At 42.6% G+C, this 23,643-nt stretch overlaps 1 protein-coding gene and 1 long non-coding RNA gene across 3 annotated transcripts in view; one reads left to right on the top strand and one right to left on the bottom strand.

Annotated features, from left to right (window-relative positions):
* JAG2 (jagged canonical Notch ligand 2) overlaps positions 1–23,643 on the top strand; it is a 144,643-nt gene that overhangs the window by 39,957 nt on the left and 81,043 nt on the right. For both annotated transcript variants that reach the window (XM_063947209.1, XM_063947208.1), the window contains exons 3-5: positions 4,036–4,090; positions 8,924–9,178; positions 10,282–10,342. In XM_063947209.1, the coding sequence (XP_063803279.1) occupies positions 4,036–4,090; positions 8,924–9,178; positions 10,282–10,342 (371 nt within the window). The remainder of the gene's footprint in view (positions 1–4,035; positions 4,091–8,923; positions 9,179–10,281; positions 10,343–23,643) is intronic.
* Positions 16,398–21,961, bottom strand: LOC134980406 (uncharacterized). The gene is made up of 3 exons (XR_010190389.1): positions 21,549–21,961; positions 17,206–17,452; positions 16,398–16,562 (listed from the first exon to the last, which is right to left on the bottom strand). It is a non-coding gene; the product is annotated as an uncharacterized LOC134980406 (long non-coding RNA).

The raw sequence follows: 23,643 nt of genomic DNA, 5'->3' as shown, positions 1-23,643 counted from the left end.
CTTTGCCTCTTCACTGTTGCTTCTCTTCAGCGTACTCGCATGATGTAATTATGGATCCGGTATGAAATACGGGTGGTCAGGAGACTGACGCCGGAATCCCGATGGCGAGTGCAGTGATTCCTTGTGGGCTTGCTGCAATCCCTACGCTTCGGGCCCGGTGGCTAGCTTTGCTCTCCACATTTATTTTATTCCCGCTCGGGTGGGGGCGTGGACCGCCACCTGAGTGGGAATACGGGGCTTCCGACCACCTTCATTTCCCTGACTGTCAGGATTCCGGCGCCGGGGTCCCGGCAGCCGGTAAATGTAACTACATCCCGTGTTTATGCAGCATACACCTCTTCCACAGTGCTTTACAGGGAATATTCGGTTGTTCGCTAGCCACGGTGGATCCTATAATCCATATTTCTTACCACACATACAAACTTACTAGGGTTAAATCTCTGTTGGGAACCAATTAACCTACCAGTATCCTGTATTTTTGGATTGCGGGAGGAAACGCACAAGCTCAGGTAGAACATGCGTACTCCACACAGCTAGGGCCTTGGTGAGAATCAAACACAAGACCTCACTGCTGTGAGGCAGTTATGTAAGCCAGGGGTATTCAACGTGCAGCCCTTCTGCTGCTGTGGAACTACACACTTCAGCATGCCCTGCCATAGTTTTAGCATACCCTAGTAGCAAAACTGTGGTAGTGCATCCTGGGATGTGTAGTTCCACAGCAGCTGGAGGGGCCGTATGTTGGATACCCCTGCTCCACACCATTCATGCCGTAATCTTTCACTTGCTTTCAGCATCATTCCTGGCTACATTTAGAAGCACTCTGCAATGGTAAGAGCCTATTTTATGAAAACGGACAACAATAAAACCTAATAAATAAATATGCACACTGTCCAGAGTACTGAAGGTTCTATTGGTAAAAGTGGCATTTAAATAAACCCCCCCCCCCCCCCCCCCAACCAATCACTACAGTGTACGTGAAAGGGCCATTCAATTCCAGGCGGTGTGCTGTCAAACGTCACCGTGGCACATACATCCTGCAGCTTGGCCAGATGTTCCCCGCACTCCATAGAGATGCATAGGAAGCTTGCGATGTTGAGCCTACCATAATAAGCAAATATTTGCAGAGCCAGACATCCTGTGACATTTGGCGACACATCGTTGGACTTGGTGCCACGTTAAGTGATGACCTTTTAAAGCACTTGATGCAGTAAGCATTGGAGAGTGATAAAGTACCAACCAATCTGCTCCTGTCATTTTTTCAAACACAGCCTATAACATGGCAGTTAAGAGTTGATTTGGCTAGTACTTTATCTCTCTCTAATTTCACTCTCGATTGCTTCGTGCCGCTCCCCTTTTTGATATGTTGCATATATTATGATTCTACATTGTTCCATACATTTTTAGAACCGTTGTGGACACCCTGCTAGTTAGAGGTCTCAAATGGAGCCCTCCATTCATCCCAAGAGCTGTAAGAACCAAAATAAACCTATAAACATGTAATCTGTGACCGGTTGAGGATGCAAAACTGTAGCTAGATACCGGCACTGATGGTTTTCACTAGGGAGAACACAGGCAGCATCAGCAGTAGCTTTTATGCCCATTTCTAACCGTATAGCGTATGCAGACCTGTAACATGTAGATTGATTGAATGAAAGCTGGTTAAAGAAGTTAGTGCAGTCATGGCCGTAACTAGGGGGGAGGGCTAGGGGGGCACGTGACCTGAGCACAGGATTCTGGGGGGGCGCAGAGAGATTGCAGTGATACGAAAAGTACTGTTATTGGTCAGGGCGAGATTTGGGTAATCCCCTCTGACTAAACAGATATGGGTCGCTGGTCTCTGCAATAAGCTGTTCTTCAATACACATGTAGGTCTAGTCCTAGGACTGGGTTCCCCCATTTGTGCCTGCAGCCCCCAAGATACATTAAATTAGAGGTGCTTTTGAGCTTTCCACCCGTGCACCACCCAATTGCAAAACTGCTTAATGGTTACTACAGGTTGAGTATCCCATATCCAAAATGCCAGAATTTTTTTGGATATCTGATTTTTTTCCGTATTTTGGAATAATTGCATACCATAATGAGATATCATGGCGATGGGACCCAAGTCTAAGCACAGAATGCATTTATGTTTCATATACACCTTATACACACAGCCTGAAGGTCATTTTAGCCAATCTGTTTAATAACTTTGTGTATTAAACATAGTTTGTGTACATTGAGCCATCATAAAACAAAGGTTTCACTATCTCACTCAAAAAATTCAGTATTTCGGAATATTTGGATATGGGATACTCCACCTGTATCCCTTTATTTTAACTCATTTCTTTTGAGTTCTTTCAAGGAATACTGAAAGTTCATAATGTGTGTATATTGCACATACTTTGCCACTTATTTTGGCTTTTTCCCCATTTAATGATCTTCTGTAAAGTTACTAGCTGCATGCTTTCTGGATCTACCGTAATATTTTGCAGTGTATAGCCTACATACATGCTCGCTGATGAGGGATAAATTGTTGTTCACCACTGTAATTTCCATAGCCCTGTGTAATTGGGGAGACTGGTAATACATCCTATATACAGGAGGCATTCCAAGTTGTATTACAATGAGGGTAATTCTGAGTTGATCGCAGCAGGAACTTTGTTAACCGTTGGGCAAAACCATGTGCACTGCAGGGGGGGCAGATGTAACATGTGCAGAGAGAGTTAGATTTGGGTGGGTTATTTTGTTTCTGTGCAGGGTAAATACAGGCTGCTTTATTTTTACACTGCAAATTAGATTGCAGATTGAACACACCACACCCAAATCTAACTCTCTCTGCACATGTTATATCTGCCTCCCCTGCAGTGCACATGGTTTTGCCCAATTGCTAACAAACTTGAGGCTGCGATCAACTCAGAATTACCCCCAATATTCGGTTTTATTTATTAACAATTTCTTATATAGCGCAGCAAATCCCGTTGCGCTTTACAAATGGAAACCAAGATTAAAACAAAACTGGGTAATCTCAGACGTAGAGGTAGGAAGGCCCTGCTCGCAAGCTTACAATCTACAGGGAGATAGAAGTGCTGCTATATATTGTTTTATTCCACTTGTAACCTTTTTTTTTTTAAAGTGCAAGGCTGCCAATCATCCCACTAACTATTTGTGCAAATGGGAATTATGCTTTGTCAAATTTTATAGTTTAAAACTTAGATTTGCGCAGGTTTGGTGCATGTGGGTTACCTTTTGACTTGTAGTACTGAACCCCGGTTCCTACGGACGTGTCCATATTTGCGGTTCAGCCGTGCAAAGCAGCCCCTCTCGGTGCACCGGATTCTGGGCCATTTGGCCGCATGTCTTCTGTGCTTTAAATGTGCGGGTTTTTTTTTATTCACATCATTCTAATACCTAGAGGAGACCAAACCTATATTGCTATCTTACGCTGATATATTTGTTGTGCAACATTTGTACATCAGCGTCCGACTGAATCTGTAAAAATGACTCCACTGTAAGCAGCTGCTGCTTTTACTTACAGCAAGTTCCATAGGGATTCGTCTGTGACTTTGTAATACCAATCCTTGTGCGGTTATAGTAGCAGGCTAGCGTCTCTGGTGCGATGCAAATATTACACAATAAGTAATGGAAAATACTGTATGCTGCTACACTCGGGTGTATTTACTAAAGGTCCATTTTGATTTAAAATCGATGTTTTACTTCCAAGGCTAAAACACGCATGTAGTAATATTTAAACCTTTATATAAATAATCAGCTGTTAGCAAATGCGAGTTTCAGAACCCAAAATTGATCGAGATCAATTTGCATCGATTTTAATTCGACAAAATCGACCTTTTAGTAAATATACCACTCAGAGTGTCTAGGTCATGCTGGGTGTCTTACGCTATATGGCGTGCGGACAACCGGTGAAGACAAATCTGTAGTACGCCAAGGCAGAGACGGTTTCCTGTCATCCAGACATAGTGTGTGTCCCTGCAATGTATTTATTTGCGTTATCTAAGAAATTTTTGTTTTAATTATCTTTACTTTCTTTCATTTCAGAGATCGTTCACGTTAATTTTGGAGGCTTGGGACTGGGATAATGACACCAACGTGGGTAAGTGCCATTATTTTACTAGATGTGTGCCTGAATTGATCAGCATCTTTACAATCCTCTACATGTTGATGTGACTGTTCCCAATAAAGTATAACTCTCCTGAGCGTTACAGTACAGGCATGACTAACGAGACCTCTGAGGACCATACTAATGACTTGGTTGCAACAATGCAAAAGCTGTGTCACCGTCATTTAAATACAGTTATTTAGAAATCAGCAGGGAAATCGCAAAGACTTTAGATGATTCTGAGCAATAGTATTTTCTTGCATGGATTAATTCTGTTTGAGGAGGTTTATTCAGCTATTCGATTCCATAATTAAGGCAGTTCAATCCTAACACAACTTAACAATAGAGCCCAAATATAAATAAATAAATAAAAAATTCTGAAATGGGCAATGCTTCATTGGTCCACTGTGATTATACCAATTGTGTTTAATGCTTACAACAATCCCTCTGATTGCCTTGTGTTGTGTTATTTGTTTGTCTTGGTTTGAGCACATCTTGTGACACTGAATAGATAATATTTTATAAACAAAGTATGTAATAAACACCTTATTTAATAGCTGCATGTTTATATTTATAAAACTTTCTTTAGTATGCTTGCGTAATTCGGTTGTTTTCAGAAATTATGGGTGCCCACGTCATTTGCACCCAGCGGCACAAACTATTGAAATGTCCCTTTGGATGTTGGCTGCGCCCCTCCCACCCCCAACCCCCTTCTCCTCCCAAGAGGTTACCATCTGTTCAGTGACGGAATAAGATGGTTCATGTGCATGTTTGTAATGAGGTTGCCTCCCGTTCTAGCCTGCCTGCTTTCTGTAACCATGCCAGTGTGTTGTAGACCGTGAGAATAGCGTACCTGTCTGTGTTTTGATTTGATCTGTCTTCCTGAAATTAATTTTATACTATTTCTTGAGATTTTTGTCATCTGCATTAATGTTTTGTATGTCTGTGTGCTTCGTGAAAATCGGATTCCCTCTAGATCAGTGGTTCTCAACTTCAGTTTTGAAGCACCCCCAACAGGTCATGTTTTCTGGAATTCTTTAAACACTTGCCTGGCATGGTTAAGCACAGAGTGACTGGCTGCCAGAACATCGTCTTCTAGAAGCTGTCAATCTCAAGGGACCTGCATTTTCCCTGAGTGTCTGCCACGCTGCCAATTGGTCAGCCCAGCAGTACACCCCCACCGGCCACCCCTCCCAATCCGGCGGCTGCACAGAGGAGCAGCCGCCCAGGAAATGTAAGTTCAGCCCCCAGTGTGTACCTGGTGGCTAGACAAACAATATATATAAAATATATATATATATATATATATATATATATATATATATATATATATATATATATATATATATATATATATATATATATATATATATATAATTATTATTTTTTTTTAAATCATTTTAGATAAGCTTTTAAATATGTTCTTGACCTACATCAGTCCTTGATAATGCCTGACAATTTCTGGGTTGTATTTGGGTAAAAAATAAGGAAAAGTAGATTGAGTGGTATATATACTGTAGGTTGGATCGGGATGAAAACTTTTTTACAGGTAACTTTGCTGATATAACACATTTCTCATAGCAAGTTATCGTATTATTCCATTCTGATCCCCACTACCTATAAAGCAGTCATAAGTGCAAGGTGATAACACATCAGCCAATCAGCTTTTATCTGTGAATTTACATATTGCAGCTGATTGGCTGATCCATTATCACCTTGCACTTTATCACTGCTTTATCACTTCTCCAGGCTTCATACATCTGCCTCATTTTTTCATTACCTGTAGAACAGTTGTAATAAAATGTCCATCTACAGCCGTCATTCTCGACTCCAACCCTCAAGTACCTCCAGCAGGTCATGTTTTCAGGACTGCTAGTCTATGGAAGCAGGTGGGATAATTACTGACACTGCAAAATAGATTGTAATGTGCATGATTGACCAAATAATTGGCATTATATAGTTGTTTAGATGCATTTGTGCCTGATGCAGAGATGGAAGCAGGTCAGTTTGGTGAACAGGAATTTTTAGTGTTTCATATTTGCATCTTGTGCTAAAACGACCCGACCAGGACCCCTGGCGTATTTTCTGGCTGGCAGGCTGCGGCCGGGTGTCTTGGTTCCTGCTGGCAGTGATGCGTTTTCTTTACAGAGATAATCGGTGTTCTGAAAGGGAAAGATTGTGGTAACACTGCAAACTGCAGTTTGTCGCGCCTCTAAATTCCCTTCAGATTGTGTTACCATAATAGAGATCCGCTGGAATAAAAACAGAACAGTTATGTTCATTTCAGTAACCTTAGCAACCTGACTATATTTAATGTTAAAATCTTTTTTTAATACCGCTACTTCCTTCATCATTTATTTCCCTGGGCTAAAAAGTGATTGAATGTTGCCGTCATTGCAAAGGTGCAGAGGAGAAAAGATGGTGCTCCAAATATTTCATGGTGTAGAACATTGACTATGGTGCAAAAAGTAGTGGGGGTTTTTTTTTTTAGCATCTAGTCAGATACGGTTTTAGAGTTCAAATAGGTCATAAAATGTAGTAAATCAACTGGTTGCTATCGGCAACTCCAGCTTATTTTTTTTGGGGGGGGGGTCCCTCACAGCACTGCCCAGTAGCTTTTCCACTAAGCTGCTTGCAAATGCAATTAAATTTATGTATTAAAGTGAAATGGTAAAACTGGACAACACTGGTATGCAGACCAAACATCTGAGCATCAATTACCTGTTCTGCCGATTAAAGATCAGCATTCTGTCGGGGACTCTGGGGGGAAAAAACTGCATATTTTAAAGATCCTCGACTCACAGAACCTGATGATTTTTTTTTGAGGTATTCTGTGAATTAAAGGTGTCCATCTTGTTGAATTTCCCGATTTCCCCCATCCCAGCCTCGTACAGTATTCTCCAGTTGTCCCTTTACTTCCATGCCACAGACAGCAGTGTACATAATACATCATTATGAGCTGCTTAAATTGAGATGCCCAGCCTGATCCCACTGAAGAGAGTGCACGCTGAGGTAAAAATAGGTTTGGGTTTACAGGGTGCACTCTGATAAACGCTCTGATCCTTAGAGCGATTATCATATTCGATCTGCACAATGGTGGTCATTCCGAGTTGTTAGCTAGCTGTATTCGTTTGATGAGGCAAAAAAAGGCACTTCTGCGTATGCGGTGCAATGCGCACACGCGTCGTACTATTCCAACGAATGATGTAGTTTTACACAGGGTCTAGCGATGCTTTTCAGTCGCACTGGCAGCCGCAGAGTGACATGAAGTGGGCGTTCCTGGGTGTCAACTGACTGTTTTCAGGGAGTGTTCACAAAAATGCAGGCGGGCCAGGAAAAACGCAGGCGTGGCTGGGCGAATGCGGGGCGTGTTTGTGACGTCAAATCAGGAACTGAATGGTCTGAAGTGATCGCAAGCGCTGAGTAGGTTTTGAGCTACTCTAAAACTGCACAAAAAAAGTTGTAGCCGCTCTGCGATCCTTTAGTTCGCACTTCTGCTAAGCTAAAATACACTCCCAGTGGGAGGCGGCATAGCGTTTGCACGGCTGCTAAATTTGCTAGCGAGCGAACAACTCTGAATGACCACCAATATATAAAGTTCTTTACATATGTGCAGAAATACAGTACGTAGTGGAGTAAGGGGTCTATTTACTAAGCCCTGGACAGATATAAAGTAGACGGAGATAAAGTACCAGCCAATCAGCTCCTAACTGTCATGTTACAGGCTGTGTTTGAAAAATGACAGTTAGGAGCTGATTCTTTACCTGCACCCAAGGCTTAGTAAATAGACTCCTTACTCCTTTTTTGAGGTTCTAGTGAACGGAGACTGCTTATATGTCTGCCAGTAGTAAGCATGGCAAAGCCTAGTTTTCATATGCCCTGCCAATGAGCTGTTCTTGAGTGCTGTTTGATAATGTGAAGGTCCCAAAAGGTTCGATTAAATGATTTTGATAATTTCATTTATGCTTCTGTTGCTCACAAATTAAGTAAAAATAAATAAATCTATATTTCCTTAACTTGTATATGAATTTGGGTCTCCTGCCTTGGAAAACGGCCATTCTATCTGCATTTTACTACAGCAGCTAGCTCTGCCAGCAGTGGTAATGCAATCATGTCCTGCAGAACCTAAATTTACATGGAGGCCTGACATCTGTTTGTCTTTTGGTCTGCGGGCTAATAGATTGCTTTTGGCAGTAGCTGTTTTAGAGTAAGACATCACCGCTGTTCCATTCTGCGGACTGATGGTTTTAAAATAGTGACGTTCTACTCTGTAAGAACAATAATAAATTAAGGGAATTTGTGTTTTCCTCATGCATGTTCCGCTGTGGTAAACGGAACAGTCTGAGAATGCAGGGATGAGCTGTACAGTCTGTATCCTGTTCATATTGTTGAATAGGAAATGCCTTTGCTTTTTTTTTTAATTTTGCTCCTTTTTTTTTTCCATTCTGAATTGAACCCTACACTAGAAATAAACGGGCTCCATCTTTTAAGTTAGTGGGGGTTTCTGTTTCCTCCCCACCTGCCCCCTAATTCTGTACCTCTAACAACATTAACTTCTGTCAGGTTTTTTTTTTCTTTGCATTGAGCTCTGTTCATAGAACTAACAACCCTTCTACGTTTGTTAATGGTTTTACTGTCCATAAATGTGAGCTCTCGACCTAAGTAGCCGCGCTAAATGCTGTGTGATAGCGACGAAGATATGGCTCTGGTGAAATGGAAAACAATTACGTCTTTAATTACGTCTTAGAACTGGGCACTTTGTCCCATTTTAGATAGCACAATAAGAATGTCACCTATTACACAACTGATCTGTGTGTCTCTTTCCAGATGACAGTCTTCTGATTGATCGTGTTCCCTACACTGGAGTTATCAACCCGGAAGACCAATGGACCCCCTTGGCCTTGCATGGCCACGTTGCCCACTTTGACGTGAAAATTCGAGTCAAGTGTGACGCAAATTACTATGGAGTTACGTGCAACAAGCTTTGCCGTCCCAGGGATGACTTTGTTGGTCATTATACTTGTGACCATAATGGAAATAAAGCTTGCATGGAAGGCTGGATGGGGGAAGAATGTAAACAAGGTACGTTGACAACCTGTTATAGTTGACATCTAATCTGCACAGATGTGTCCTACATCCTGCAGCAGTCATGTTAAACAGGCCTTCTAGTTATGCTGTGCCGTGGCGTGACTCTGTAGCACGGAGCGTCTTTATGTGCGTCTTTTTCCATTTAAATGTGTCTAAGTCGCATTGCTATATGAATAGGACGCACAAGCAGCTTCTGCTGATTAAAATGATACGCGGCATGCCTATATTTTGTGTGCGACTGCGGCTGTATCTGCATATGAAATGCTAGATTACAGCGTTTCTCTTGGGCGTTACTGTAATGTAGTATCTCATATGCAGATACAGCCCCCATTGCACACACAATATAGGCATGCCGCATATCGTCGTAAGCTGCTTGTGTGTGCAAATTTGATGCAGTTTCAGCAATGAAAGACACCCGGCGTAATCACAGCTGCCCGGAAGCTGCCGGCTAACTCGCGCAAGGCACCTTCTGCTGCATGGCGTATTGAGGCAAGATGTAGGAGGACACATCTATATTAGGTAACAAAATTTGTGAACATACAGATTATTTGATCTCGTATCTAAGAAAGCAACACCAGCTGTCTTTTATTTATAAGATCTGGACTTTGTTCCCTCTAGCGATCTTGATTTTTGGCCTTTTGCAGGCGTAGAATTCTTGCAGCACATGTACAGTCCAGGAGTCTGGAAGATTAGGTCCGTACCGAGGAGAGTCTGGGAGCGTTAACATGTGCCCTCTCCTGAGACTCACCCTGCTGCATCATGGGGCATGCAGTCATTCTTCTGTGTCCAAATAGCAGCAGCTGAATTGGGTCACTTTAAAGCTCAGATGCTAGGGGACTGCTGTGCTGCCTGCAGCTTGTGGCGCCCCTAGGCACCTGCCTAGTGGGAAGTCCCAGCACTATAGGATGCGTTTATGTTAAGTTTGTTACCTAGGTCAAAGATCATGTGACCCACTGACCTCCAACTGGACAGTTCAGGTCTAGGCCATGACGTGTTTTTAAATTTTACCAATTTGAAGTTTTTGTTATTAAAATTTTCCTTCCGATGAATGAAAGAAATTGTAGTTTAAAAGCTTTGTTTTTTTTGTTTTTCCCCAGCTATATGCAAACAGGGATGTGACTTAATCCACGGTGGATGTACTGTTCCTGGAGAATGCAAGTAAGTGTGTTGTGTGGGTTTAAAAAAAAAAAAAAAAAATTTTTTTTTTTTTTATTCCCTCTGGGAAGAGTTCAGAGACTCTTTACAATGCAGCTCTTATACAATCTTCTGCCTGTATTGAAATAGTGGACTTTTTGCGTAGGAAGAATTATTTGTACAATGAAGGATCTTATTCTTTGTAGTTGTGTGTATGTGTTGTCAGATAGGACTGTATGATACATGGGTGGTCTTTTTTTTTTTTTCTTTTTTCTTTTTTTTAAATAAATTCTGTTGTGTTTACTATATACTGTGTTTGTTGGAGGTGTAAAGTTGTACCCCGACCCTCTGCCTCGGATTCCTGGAGCCCTGCCACTTTTCACTTGGCAAATTAAACATTTTGCTTAGAATTGAGTGAGGGAAAAAGACGCGTGTCGCTGTATTTGTGCCAGTTTTCTGTATTGTTTTCTATATATTGCTTGACTCGTAACAGTTGTGCAAAGCTCACAAGGATTTTTAGATGAAAAGTAGTGTTGTCATTTATTTGTGCGATCCTCTTGCCCTTTTCTACTTTGGTGTCTGAATGTTTTTAGATCACTTTATGGAATCAAGGAGATTGTGGGTAAGGCAATAAAAGCTTAAAATGAAACTTCCAAGAGGATGTATTGGATAAAACCCCCCCCAGAGACGCACATAAATGTACATATAAACATTCCTATACCATGATGGGGGAACTAAAAAGTTTTGTCCATGAACTGATCTAGAACATTGATGTGCTTTAATTCTCTGCTGGACAGGAAATCTTGTGTGTGCAATGTTGAAATGTATTTAGATTGTAAGCTTTCACGAATAAAGCCCTCTTCCCTCCCTTACACCATCATCTACCCACTACCAAACCTTTGGCTGCTGCTGCCCTACAGCTTATATTGAGTTTTCTTAAACCTTGTCCATGTTCTGCAATGTTTTTGTAGTGTCACCTTTTTTACTTCTTGTTTTGTTCATGTATATGCACTTTAAGGTTCAGCAGACTCCTTGTGCCGCCATGAAAAGAATCGCTGGTTGCATCGCAGGCCTTGTCTCGCAGGTGTATCTCCTGTGTAAAGCTTTTTTGCACCTTCGATATTTCTTCCCAATTATCCAAAACAACGGCCAAAATCTTGTGTTCACTTGAATAAATGGGTAGTCCACGGTGACTAGTACAGTACCTTACAGTAGTGACGTGAGGTCAGTGGCTGGGGAGGCAATGGCTAGTATCGGAACCACATCTGTACACACATTATTTGATGAATGTTTTGACTATAAAAATTTATTAGAAAAATATAAAGATTCTATAAATAATACAAAGTTATTTAAACTTCTATATATCATCTTTGTATGCTGATTCTTTATAGTCAAAACTCTTGAGTATGACAGGTGAGACTCTGCCTCCCCTGTCCTCACAACACTGTCTTACAGTGTCGGTCAACTTTCTCAAATGAGTACGGGTGGCTTCTAGAAGCTAAGGCCCCTATTTATCAAGCCTTATAGAGTAATAAATAGCACGGTGATGAAGTACCAGCCAATCAGCTCCTAACTGCTGTGTTCGAAAAATGACAGGAGCTGATTGGCTGGTACTTTATCACCGTGCTACTTATCACTCTCCAAGGCTTGATAAATCTGGGTCATAGTTTGCTTCAGACCCTATAATACAGAGGTGGTCAAACGGTTAGTTGCTGTTTTAACTAGTGTATAGTGGCCAGTTCAGATGATCACTACTGCTCGCTGGTCGGCCTGTACGGTATCCGGACTCTAGGTCGACACTAGAAATAGGTCGACACGGCCATTAGGTCAACATGAAAAAAGGTCGACATGAGTTTTTCACGTTTTTTGTTTTGTTTTTTTGGACGTTCATACTTTACGATCCATGTGGACTACGATTGGAAACGGTAACCTTCGCAAGCCATGCAAGGGGACGCGGTTTACTAATTCAAGTTCCCGGTCACTTGACGGCGAAAACGACACCAACAAAAACAAACTCATGTCGACCTATTGGCCCTGTCAGCCAATTTCTAGTGTCTATCTACCCACTGTCAACGAATGGGTGTCGACCCTGAGTCCCATACCCGGCCTGTACACCTACTGCGGCCAGACTTGTTTGAGTAGACACATCTTTGCACTTCTACAAGATTGGGACTGATGTTTTTTTTCCGTTTTCAATAATAATGAGCATGCAAGATATCAGCAATTAATCTGTCACTTGGCACCATTATGCTTAGGTTGCATAATTATGCATCAGCTTCATGTCTGTAATGTCCATTATTGATCTACACTCTTCAATTTCCTGTTACCTATTCTGCTTTTGTGTACTGGCCGGAACCTTAAGCACAGCATGTTGGGCCTGCTTTGTTGGTGACATTGCAAATGATGTTGAAGGGAAAGTATGCCTTTTTGCAGATGATACAAAGATATGCAACAGGGTAGACACACCAGGAGTGGTAAAACAAATGATTGATGACCTAGGTAGGCTTGAGAAATGGTCAAGAATGTGGCAACTACAGTTTAATGCTAAAAAATGCAAAATCATGCACTTGGGTCTCAAAAACTCAAAGGCTAAATATAGTATCAAGGGTACTATAATGGAAACTACTGAGGAGGAAAGGGATTTAGGAGTCACTATTTCAAGTGACTTAAAGGCAGGGAAGCAATGCAACAAAGCAATGAGAAATTCAAGTCAGATGCTTGGTTGCATAGGGAGAGGAATCGGTAGCAGGAAAAAAGAAGTAATAATGCCACTGTATAGGTCATTGGTACGGCCCCATCTGGAATACGGTGTCCAGTTCTGGAGACCATATCTCCAGAAGGATATAAATACATTAGAGAGTGTACAAAGAAGGGCAACTAAAATGGTGCATGGCCTACATCACAAAACTTACCCGGAAAGGCTAAAAGATCTTAACATGTATAGTTTGGAGGAGAGAAGGGAAAGGGGGGACATGATAGAAACTTTCAAATATACCAAGGGTCTTAACAAAGTTCAGGAGGGAAACATGCTTCAAATTAAGAGAAGTATTAGAACTCGAGGACATACACTGAAACTGTAGGGAAGCCGGTTCAGGGAAAATTTAAGGAAAAATTACTTCACAGAAAGGGTAGTGGGTAAGTGGAATAGCCTCCCATCAGAGGTGGAAGAGGCTAAGACTGTAGATCAATTTAAACATGCTTGGGATAGGCATATGAATATCCTTACAAAGAATTAAGGTTCAAAAAGGGTTGAGTTTACCGAAGGATAAAAAAAAAAATAGGGGCAGACTAGATGGACCAAGTGGTTCTTATCTGCCGTCAAATTCTATGGGTGGGATTCAAATGATATAACATGCCCAATTTCCTTTCTAAAATGATCTCCGTTATTGCGCATATTGCGCACATAGTGATCAGGTTTAGCTGTGTAAAGGGTTGGATGCCTCCCTACTTCGGGGGTAGCGAGCTGAAATAATGATACCACGTCCCTGAGGGCAGAAACAGAACGGGTGTGGAAAGGGGTGAAAAGAATTGAATCCCGCCCTATGTATGTTTCTATATTACTTAAATTTAACTGTATTGAAGTCAGGGTTACCTAGATGAAACAAATGAGGCTTCTGATTTTTTTTTTTTTCTTTTAATTAAATGGGTTTAAGCTTTTATACTGGAATGGTTTTAATTTTTTCTTGCCTAGTTGACCGAATAAGTGCTACATAACATACTGTTATATATGGCAAAAGATCAGTCCAAAAGTCTGGCCACCCGCGCCGTAATGTTATCAAACATTAATGTGTTTGTACAGCAAGATGTTTACCGATTTAACAACATTTTAAAAAGTTAAAGGGCGGACGATTATAGAACTTTTTATTTTTATTTTTATTAAAGCTTTATCTGGCCCAAGTACCACTTCCTTTACGCCATATTTTATTTTGGTATTTCCCGCCGGCAACCACCTTTTTGGGGTCTTTTGGTCATATTTGGGATTTAATAGGTAGGGACCATTGTGCAGAATCTGTAGCTGGGAGATTCACTTGGGGCCAGTGCTGCAAGTGTAGCGGTACGGAGTGGTACAGCTGGATGGCGGTCGTTAGGTCGGCAAGCATTAGGTCGACCACTGAAGGTGGACATGCAAAAAGGTCAACATGAGTTTTTCACAAATATTCTTTTTTTTTGCATCAAAAATAGTCAAAACTCATGTCGACCTTTTTAAATGTAGACTTTGTACATATCGACCTAATGACCATGTCGACCTTCAGTGGTCGACCCAATGCATGTCAACCTTATGAACCACACCCGGTACAGCGTCCCTGTAAGAAATTCCCAGCCAATATGGCGTACCGCCGGGCCGCCACCTTGCAGACACCGGGTGTTTGAGAGCTCAGCATGCGCTTCTGCTCTCCCGCACGGTGCACCTCAGGCTATCCTGCCTGCCCGCACTGAAACGCCGGTTCATGGAGCCACCGCTGCCAGACTGCGAGCCCTGATTGGCTCACGGACCGGCGCCAGTTTAATATACAGGATGATGCCGCTGTAGGAGGACGATGTGGAGACCGGACTGAGGGTATTAGGAGCCCGTGCTGCGCTCTCCTCTCCTCAGCAGCAGAAGACCGTGCCAGCCCCAGGCAGCAGCAACAACGGTGAGTTGCACTGCTGGGGCATATCTGGCACTGTGGAGGCATATATGGCACTACTAAGGGCATTTGTGCATCTGGTACGGTGGGGGCGTATCTGGCAATGTGGGGGGGCATGGGTATCTGGCACTATTGGGGTCATATGTGTGTCTGGCCCCCATATGTGTATCACGCCCCCATTTTAATTGACCACGCCCCATGTGGCATTTGGCCACACCCATTTTTTGGCACGCTCGCGCTGAAGGAGCGCCCACACAGTACCTTTTTTAAGACATTTTTTTTCTACTTCACCACCACTGCTTGGGGCCTACCCACTATTACCTGCAGCCAGTCTACTGCTAACATTAATCACATTTTTGAAGTCCGACACGTGCAGTAAATTTATGAACTGTGAGTGAATCCAAATGAAGCGGTGACATGACTTGAGGGGATGCGGTCATGTGACTGAAGGCTTGTCTGACCTACTCAACTACAGGCCAATTTCTCAATGGGTCACCCAACATAGAGCAAAAGTAGAAAGAGCCCTTTCATTAACCAGTGCTGAAGGAAGGACAAACAATTACTTTAACAATTTCAAATTTATGGGGAGATTTATTAAGCCTGGTGAAGTGATAAAGTGGAAGGTGATAAAGCACCAGCCAGTCGGCTCCTAACGGTCATTTTTCAAACCCAGCCTGTAACATGGCAGTTAGGAGCTGATTGGCTGGTGTGTTATCACCTTCCACTTTATCACTTCACCAGGCTTAATAAATCTGCCCCACAATTCAGTAACTTTGTATGGTTTGGCTATTTGAGTGATTGGCTGCCTGGATAATACGTGTTGGTCAGCATTTGATCAAAGGCAGTTTATCTAGCAGAATAAAGCCCTGTAGAGACCGAATGTTGCTAACTTGTCCACAAGACTTGTCGTCAGTCCTTTGATCCCAGTGTTTTCCTTTTCTATAACCTGATTAGCATCTGGCCGGCTACAGCCACAAGTAGAGCATTGGCCTTGTTTATCTGGGAAGAGCATAGCAGGAATCCATTTATAATCTGGAGGCTTGAGCTGATTACTGTATCTCAATCTTCTACAGGACTTTTGCGGTCTTATAAATTGCCGGGTACTCAAAATATCTGTCTTGCAAACAATGAGCGAGTGCTTTATTAAGAACAAATTATTTAAGATGAAACGGTGTGTAATCCTTTTTTTTATATTGTCTGATATAGTTTAAAGATAGCAATACCACATAGACTTTTTTTTTTATTTAATTATTTTTTTATATTTTTAAACTTGCATTTGATATTCATTTTTTCTTAGCTATATTCCTGCCGGTATCGCAAGCTTTCTCTCGCACCCCATAGAGGTGAGAGTGAAAACGTGGATGTCTGCACTACCATAGCTATCCAATATGTGCACACACCTCTCTGGATGGCAGAAAAGTATGGCTGTGTTGTGTACTGTTCAGGAAGCCTATGTAGTCATTTGATGGTGTGGGGAGGAGACTTTTTTTTTAAAGTTCACAAGCAGTTCTTTTTTATTTATTTTTTATTTATTTGCCTAGCAAGTCATATGCCATTTGACTGTTTGTGCGTGGTTTCCAGTGCCCTGTGGTTCCATGTCAATGATGAATCGCAGCCTAAAGAAACAATACATAGATAAATGTGTAAATATATATATTATTTTTTTTTAATATAATTTTTATTATATATATATATATATATATATATATATATATATATATATATATATAGTTTTTTTTTGTCATTGCTACTGTTAAACGGTTACGGACTTGTTTTTGATAGGCTTATTTTGCATGTGCTATTACTGAGCTTTGCAATTTTGCTGGCCTAAATGTGTAAATTGTTTTACCAGTTCAGAAATTTGTGAAACAATTTGTGTTCCTTAGGGCTCCTATTTGCTCTTAATATAAAATAAATGTACTGACTTGTCTTGATGGTAACTTAACTAATGGATACGACTGTCTTGGTTTTTTTTTTTCCTTATAGTATGTGTGTATGTATATATATATGTATGTATGTGTGTGTGTGTGTGTGTGTGTGTGTGTGTGTGTGTATATAAATATATATATATATATATATATATATATATATATAACAGCAATTCTATTCGATACAGCGGCACTCAGAGACTGGATACAGTGGTAAAAATCCTTTTTACTAATTCATGGTGATAAGTTGCATTCCAACGTTTCGGGGCGCAACCCGCCCCTTTGTCAAGGTGAGCAAACAAACAAGTGAATAAAACAAAATAGTACATACCTTTATGTGTTGGGAAGACCCGTCGGCGGGAAAGACAGCGGTGTGCAGACGACGTGAGTGATTTCCGGCTGCCTACTGTGACGCGTGTGTGAGGTGCGCGTCATAGTGATCGCGATACTGTGCTGTTGATCTCGGGCGTTGCCGTGGTAACCTCCAGTACACGGAACTGTCCAGTAGTCTCGTGTGTGGTCATGGCAACCACGGGACTCCGTGTGTTCGCTGGCTGAGTATAGATCACAATAGGTGACTGTGAAAAGAAGTGATTAGAGCTAGAAGGGGGATGCTATGGTGCGGAACAAGACTGTAGGCGAACATTAAAATGTCAGAGTAATTCAGGCTGTAATATACAACAGTGTCGGCATCTAATGTGCGGTCGTGATATACGTTCATGGTAATGGATATGATCTCATGGCACTAGATAGGCCCCAGAGTAAAAAAGAAAAAGAGAAAGAGAGGGCACGAAGAGGAAAAAAGGAGAATCGGGATAGACCGGTGTCGTGTGTGTGACCGATGGTATGTGTGATGACGGCGGTATAATTAAAGGGCCAAACCCGTAGTATGTATGATTATAGTAATAAATACCTAAACGTTATCAAAATAGATTTAAATCAATGACTGTTATAGTTCTTTTTCTGTCCTTCGTGATGGTAAGGCATATAAAGATCCATTCGTCCCTTATTCATACTTGTGCTATGGATGAGAGCCAGTAGGAGGAGGCTCAGAACACGCTCCATTGTATGCGGTCATTGAGGCCCGTTGGTTTTGTGGTATTCAATTTGAACTGCCATCGTGCTTCCATTTTTAGTAAGGCGCCAGCTCTGTCGCCACCTCGGATGCTTTTGGGAATATGGTCTATGATCTGGAAGTTCAAATCGTTCAGCTTATGTCCACATTCTACATAATGCCTGGCCACCGGTTGATCAGACTTGCGTTGTTTCAATGCTATTTTAAGGGCAGACCTGTGCATTGCAAACCGTTCTCTGGCAGTGCGAACTGTTTTCCCCACGTATTGTAATTTACATGGGCAAGTTATTACATAAATCACATGATTTGTAGTACATGTGAGGACGTGTCTTATGGAATAAGTTCTGCCAGTGGCACTGGAGGTGAAGGTGTCTCCGGCAGTCATGTTTTTGCAGGTCTCACATCCCAAGCATTTATAGCACCCTGGGGCTTTTGACAGGAACGTATTGGGAGGGAGGGGTTTAAAGTTGGTAATATCCGTGTGTACCACAAAGTCTCTCACTGATTTGCCCTTCGTATGACATACCATTGGCCGTTTTCTGTGTAGAGGGGTGAGTTTTTGATCAGATCGTATTATAGGCCATAATGCTGTCAAAGCTCTTGGTAAGACTGGGCTAACGTTGTTGTATTTGGAGACAAAAGGTATTATATTGACAGCCTCTTTGACTTGTGGTTTCAATAGATCGTCCCTCTGGCTGCACGCTGCTTCCTTCTCCATGTCACGTAGCATCTTGCGGGGATAGCCCCTATTGACGAAGCGCCGTGTTACGTCTGAAAGTGCTCCCTGGAGTGCTGTTGGGCTGCTTGTGATCCTGGCTGCCCGTGTGTATTGGGACTTAGGTAATCCCTTCTTTAGAGCCATGGGATGGTGACTATTGAATCTGAGTAACGTATTTTTGTCGGTAGGTTTATGAAACAAGTCGGTCTGTAGACCCTCCGTGGTGATTGATATGTTAACGTCCAGATAATTTAATTGTTTAAAACTGCACTGGGCTGTTACTTTGATGGGCGAAGTTCTGCTGTTGATGAATTGGACCATGTCCTCGAACTCAGCTTGTTGGCCTGTCCATAGAATAAACACGTCGTCTATGTATCTGGAGTAGTGGAGTATGTGTGAAGCAAACTTACTGTTGTTAAAGAACATACGTTGTTCCTCAATTAGCATGAAGACGTTCGCGAAGGACGGGGAAACGTTACTTCCCATAGCGCACCCGCTGAGTTGGCGATAGAACTGGCCATCAAAAATAAAATAGTTGCGTGTGAGTGTTAGTTCCAGTAACTTCAAAAATAAGGTATGATCCAATGTGGTTAAGTTCGTCTGTATGAGAAACTGTTTCATGGCTGTTAATCCGGCTTGATGGGGAATACTTGTGTACAGGTTGCATATGTCTAATGTGCATATCAATGTGCCAGGTGGTACCAGCGGAATAGACTTTAGGTGGTTGAGGAAGCTGGTGGTATCCTTCAGATGATAAGGTTGTTGACATATAAGTGGCTGTAACAGGCTGTCAAGAAAAATGGAGATGGGTTGGTAGATGGATTTGTGGGCTGAGATGATGGGCCTGCCGGGCGGGTTCGTGATACTCTTGTGAATTTTTGGTACTGTAAACAAGATGGGTGTCATTGGGAACGGTTGTTGTAGTGCCAATCGTAACTTATGAGATATCGTTTGAGATTGGACCGCTGTGTCGAGAATGTCATCGACTTCCTTTTTATATTGCACAGTGGGATCCGTGTTCAACAATTCATACACCTCATGATCCGATAATTGTCTGTGCACTTCCCTCTTGTAGTCTGTCAGATTTTGTATCACGATTCCTCCGCCCTTGTCCGCTGGGCGGATTATAATGTCCTTACACTCTCCCAGCTGTTTAAGCGCTCTATATTCTGGCTTGGACAAGTTGTAATGAATTTTTGTGGCGGCCGCTCCATATTTCAATACTGATTCATCCACCAGTCGTGTAAAAGTCTTGATGGAAGGATTAGAAGAAATTGGATCGAACTTGGATTCTCGCATGTTACTGATGAAATCCTGATGGGGGTCCGGAGGGGTTGAAGAAGCATGGTTCTGAAAATGTTCCTGCAGACGTAGCTTACGGGCAAATTTATAAAGTTCTGTATGCCAGCCGAGTTGGTCGAATTTTGAGGTAGGAACAAATGATAAACCGTAATTTAAAACTTTAGTTTCCAATGGACTTAATGGGCGGTCTGATAGGTTGAACACTACGTTTTCTTCCTGGTGGAGGTGCTTCTGGAGCCGCGTGTTTTGTTGTCCCCGGCGGGTGGGCGTCCTCTTACTTTTGCGCCTGCCTGCTCGGCAGGCTTTGTCGGTAAAGGGGTCTGAGTGAGTTCAGAAGGACCCTCAGAGTCGGCCATTACAAAGTCACTGTCGCTGTTAGAGGTGACGTTCTCTCTTGGGCGATCTTCCCTGCGCCTCCGCCAACTATGTTTAGATCTGTAGTTGTATGGTCTGTGGTTGCCCGGTTCACCACCTGCCAGCCACCTGTAGACCTGGTTATTTTCGTAGTCTTCCTTCACCACTGTCAGCTTGCCCCTCTTGAACTTGATAAGTTCTTTTTTGTGTTGCTCAATCTGAGTCCGTATTTTGAGCATCAATTGTTGGTTGCTGTCAGCGGTTAATATGCTTTTATGTTCTTCCTCAAAGGATAGGATCTTCTCCCTGGTGGACTTCAATTCCCTTCCAGCCTCTTCAATAACAAGTAGCATGAGGTCCATGCTGCACTTGTTTAATATCCCGATCCAGCGGTCGCAAAATTCAGTGTTAAAGCGGCCGATGGTCGGGACATTACGCACGCGGAATCCTCTAGGGATCATTTTATCCCGATGGTAATTAGAAAGAGATATGCCGTGCATTAAGAAGTCCAATTCCCTCTTTTTTAGTTTAATCAGACAGTGCTGGATGTCGTCCATGTTCAGTTCTTCATCGGCCTCAGTGAGTTCCTCTGTGAACAGCAGCCGTTCTGCATCAGCGTTAGTGAAACTGTACTGATTAACCAAATTGGTAGCCGAGCTGGTCTGGTTAGACGCTTGAGACATTGTGTGTATCAATGGATGGTTATTGCTAGATCGCGAGAGACATATATTGATGCCTGATCTGTGCTGGATAAAATATAGCTGAATAATCTAAAGTCCATGCAATAAGGACCGAAAGAGGCTTGTTCCTTAATAAATCCCAAAGTGCAAAAGTGTCAGTGCTGCAGTGCTGTGTTTGACTCCTGTGGCTCTTCCCTTGCAATTAGGACGTATTGATATGTATATAATCATGAATATAGAGGTATATTTTTCCGGGGGTGCCTTATCCCAAATGACTATGAGGACCGTGGTGCCCCAATGTCTATAGGTACTTGCTGTGACGGATTGGCACTCACCTACCAGAGGGTAAAGTGCTCCGGTGCCTTCTGCAGCATATGTAAACAGCAATTCTATTCGATACAGCGGCACTCAGAGACTGGATACAGTGGTAAAAATCCTTTTTACTAATTCATGGTGATAAGTTGCATTCCAACGTTTCGGGGCGCAACCCGCCCCTTTGTCAAGGTGAGCAAACAAACAAGTGAATAAAACAAAATAGTACATACCTTTATGTGTTGGGAAGACCCGTCGGCGGGAAAGACAGCGGTGTGCAGACGACGTGAGTGATTTCCGGCTGCCTACTGTGACGCGTGTGTGAGGTGCGCGTCATAGTGATCGCGATACTGTGCTGTTGATCTCGGGCGTTGCCGTGGTAACCTCCAGTACACGGAACTGTCCAGTAGTCTCGTGTGTGGTCATGGCACGAGATCATATCCATTACCATGAACGTATATCACGACCGCACATTAGATGCCGACACTGTTGTATATTACAGCCTGAATTACTCTGACATTTTAATGTTCGCCTACAGTCTTGTTCCGCACCATAGCATCCCCCTTCTAGCTCTAATCACTTCTTTTCACAGTCACCTATTGTGATCTATACTCAGCCAGCGAACACACGGAGTCCCGTGGTTGCCATGACCACACACGAGACTACTGGACAGTTCCGTGTACTGGAGGTTACCACGGCAACGCCCGAGATCAACAGCACAGTATCGCGATCACTATGACGCGCACCTCACACACGCGTCACAGTAGGCAGCCGGAAATCACTCACGTCGTCTGCACACCGCTGTCTTTCCCGCCGACGGGTCTTCCCAACACATAAAGGTATGTACTATTTTGTTTTATTCACTTGTTTGTTTGCTCACCTTGACAAAGGGGCGGGTTGCGCCCCGAAACGTTGGAATGCAACTTATCACCATGAATTAGTAAAAAGGATTTTTACCACTGTATCCAGTCTCTGAGTGCCGCTGTATCGAATAGAATTGCTGTTTACATATGCTGCAGAAGGCACCGGAGCACTTTACCCTCTGGTAGGTGAGTGCCAATCCGTCACAGCAAGTATATGTATATATATATATATATATATATATATATATATATATATATATATATATATATATATATATATATATATATACACATACATACATACATACATACATACATACATACATACATACATACATACATACATACATATATATATATATATATATATATATATATATATATATATATATATATATATATATATATATATATATATATATATATATATATATATACACATACATATACATACATTTTTTTTTTCTCTAACGTCCTAGTGGATGCTGGGGACTCCGTCAGGACCATGGGGATTAGCGGCTCCGCAGGAGACAGGGCACAAAAATAAAGCTTTAGGATCAGGTGGTGTGCACTGGCTCCTCCCCCTATGACCCTCCTCCAAGCCTCAGTTAGGTTTTTGTGCCCGTCCGAGCAGGGTGCAATCTAGGTGGCTCCCCTAAAGAGCTGCTTGGAAAAAGTTTTTAGGTTTTTTATTTTCAGTGAGTCCTGCTGGCAACAGGCTCACTACATCGAGGGACTTAGTGGAGAGAAGTCAACTCACCTGCGTGCAGGATGGATTGGCTTCTTAGGCTACTGGACACCATTAGCTCCAGAGGGATCGAACACAGGCCCAGCCATGGAGTCCGGTCCCGGAGCCGCGCCGCCGACCCCCCTTGCAGATGCCGAAGATGGAAGAGGTCCAGAAGCAGGCGGCAGAAGACTTTTCAGTCTTCCTGAGGTAGCGCACAGCACTGCAGCTGTGCGCCATTGTTGTCAGCACACTTCACACAGCGGTCACGGAGGGTGCAGGGCGCTGGGGGGGCGCCCTGGGCAGCAATGTATAATACCTTTTTATGGCTAAAAAATACATCACATATAGCCCTTGAGGCTATATGGATGTATTCAACCCCTGCCAGATCTCACAAACTCCGGAGAAGAGCCCGCCGAAATAGGGGCTTATTCTCCTCAGCACACAGCGCCATTTTCCTGCTCAGCTCCGCTGTGAGGAAGGCTCCCAGGACTCTCCCCTGCACTGCACTACAGAAACAGGGTAAAACAGAGAGGGGGGGCACTTTTTTTGGCGATATTACTATATTTAAGCTGCTATAAGGATACAACACTTATATAGGGTTGTTCCCATATATATTATAGCGCTTGGGTGTGTGCTGGCAAACTCTCCCTCTGTCTCCCCAAAGGGCTAGTGGGGTCCTGTCTTCAATAGAGCATTCCCTGTGTGTCTGCTGTGTGTCGGTACGTGTGTGTCGAC

This window comes from Pseudophryne corroboree, chromosome 12 (assembly GCF_028390025.1).
Source record: "Pseudophryne corroboree isolate aPseCor3 chromosome 12, aPseCor3.hap2, whole genome shotgun sequence".
Taxonomy (NCBI): domain Eukaryota; kingdom Metazoa; phylum Chordata; class Amphibia; order Anura; family Myobatrachidae; genus Pseudophryne; species Pseudophryne corroboree.
The sequence above is the reverse complement of the archived record's forward strand: the minus strand, read 5'-3'. Positions and strand labels throughout refer to the sequence as shown.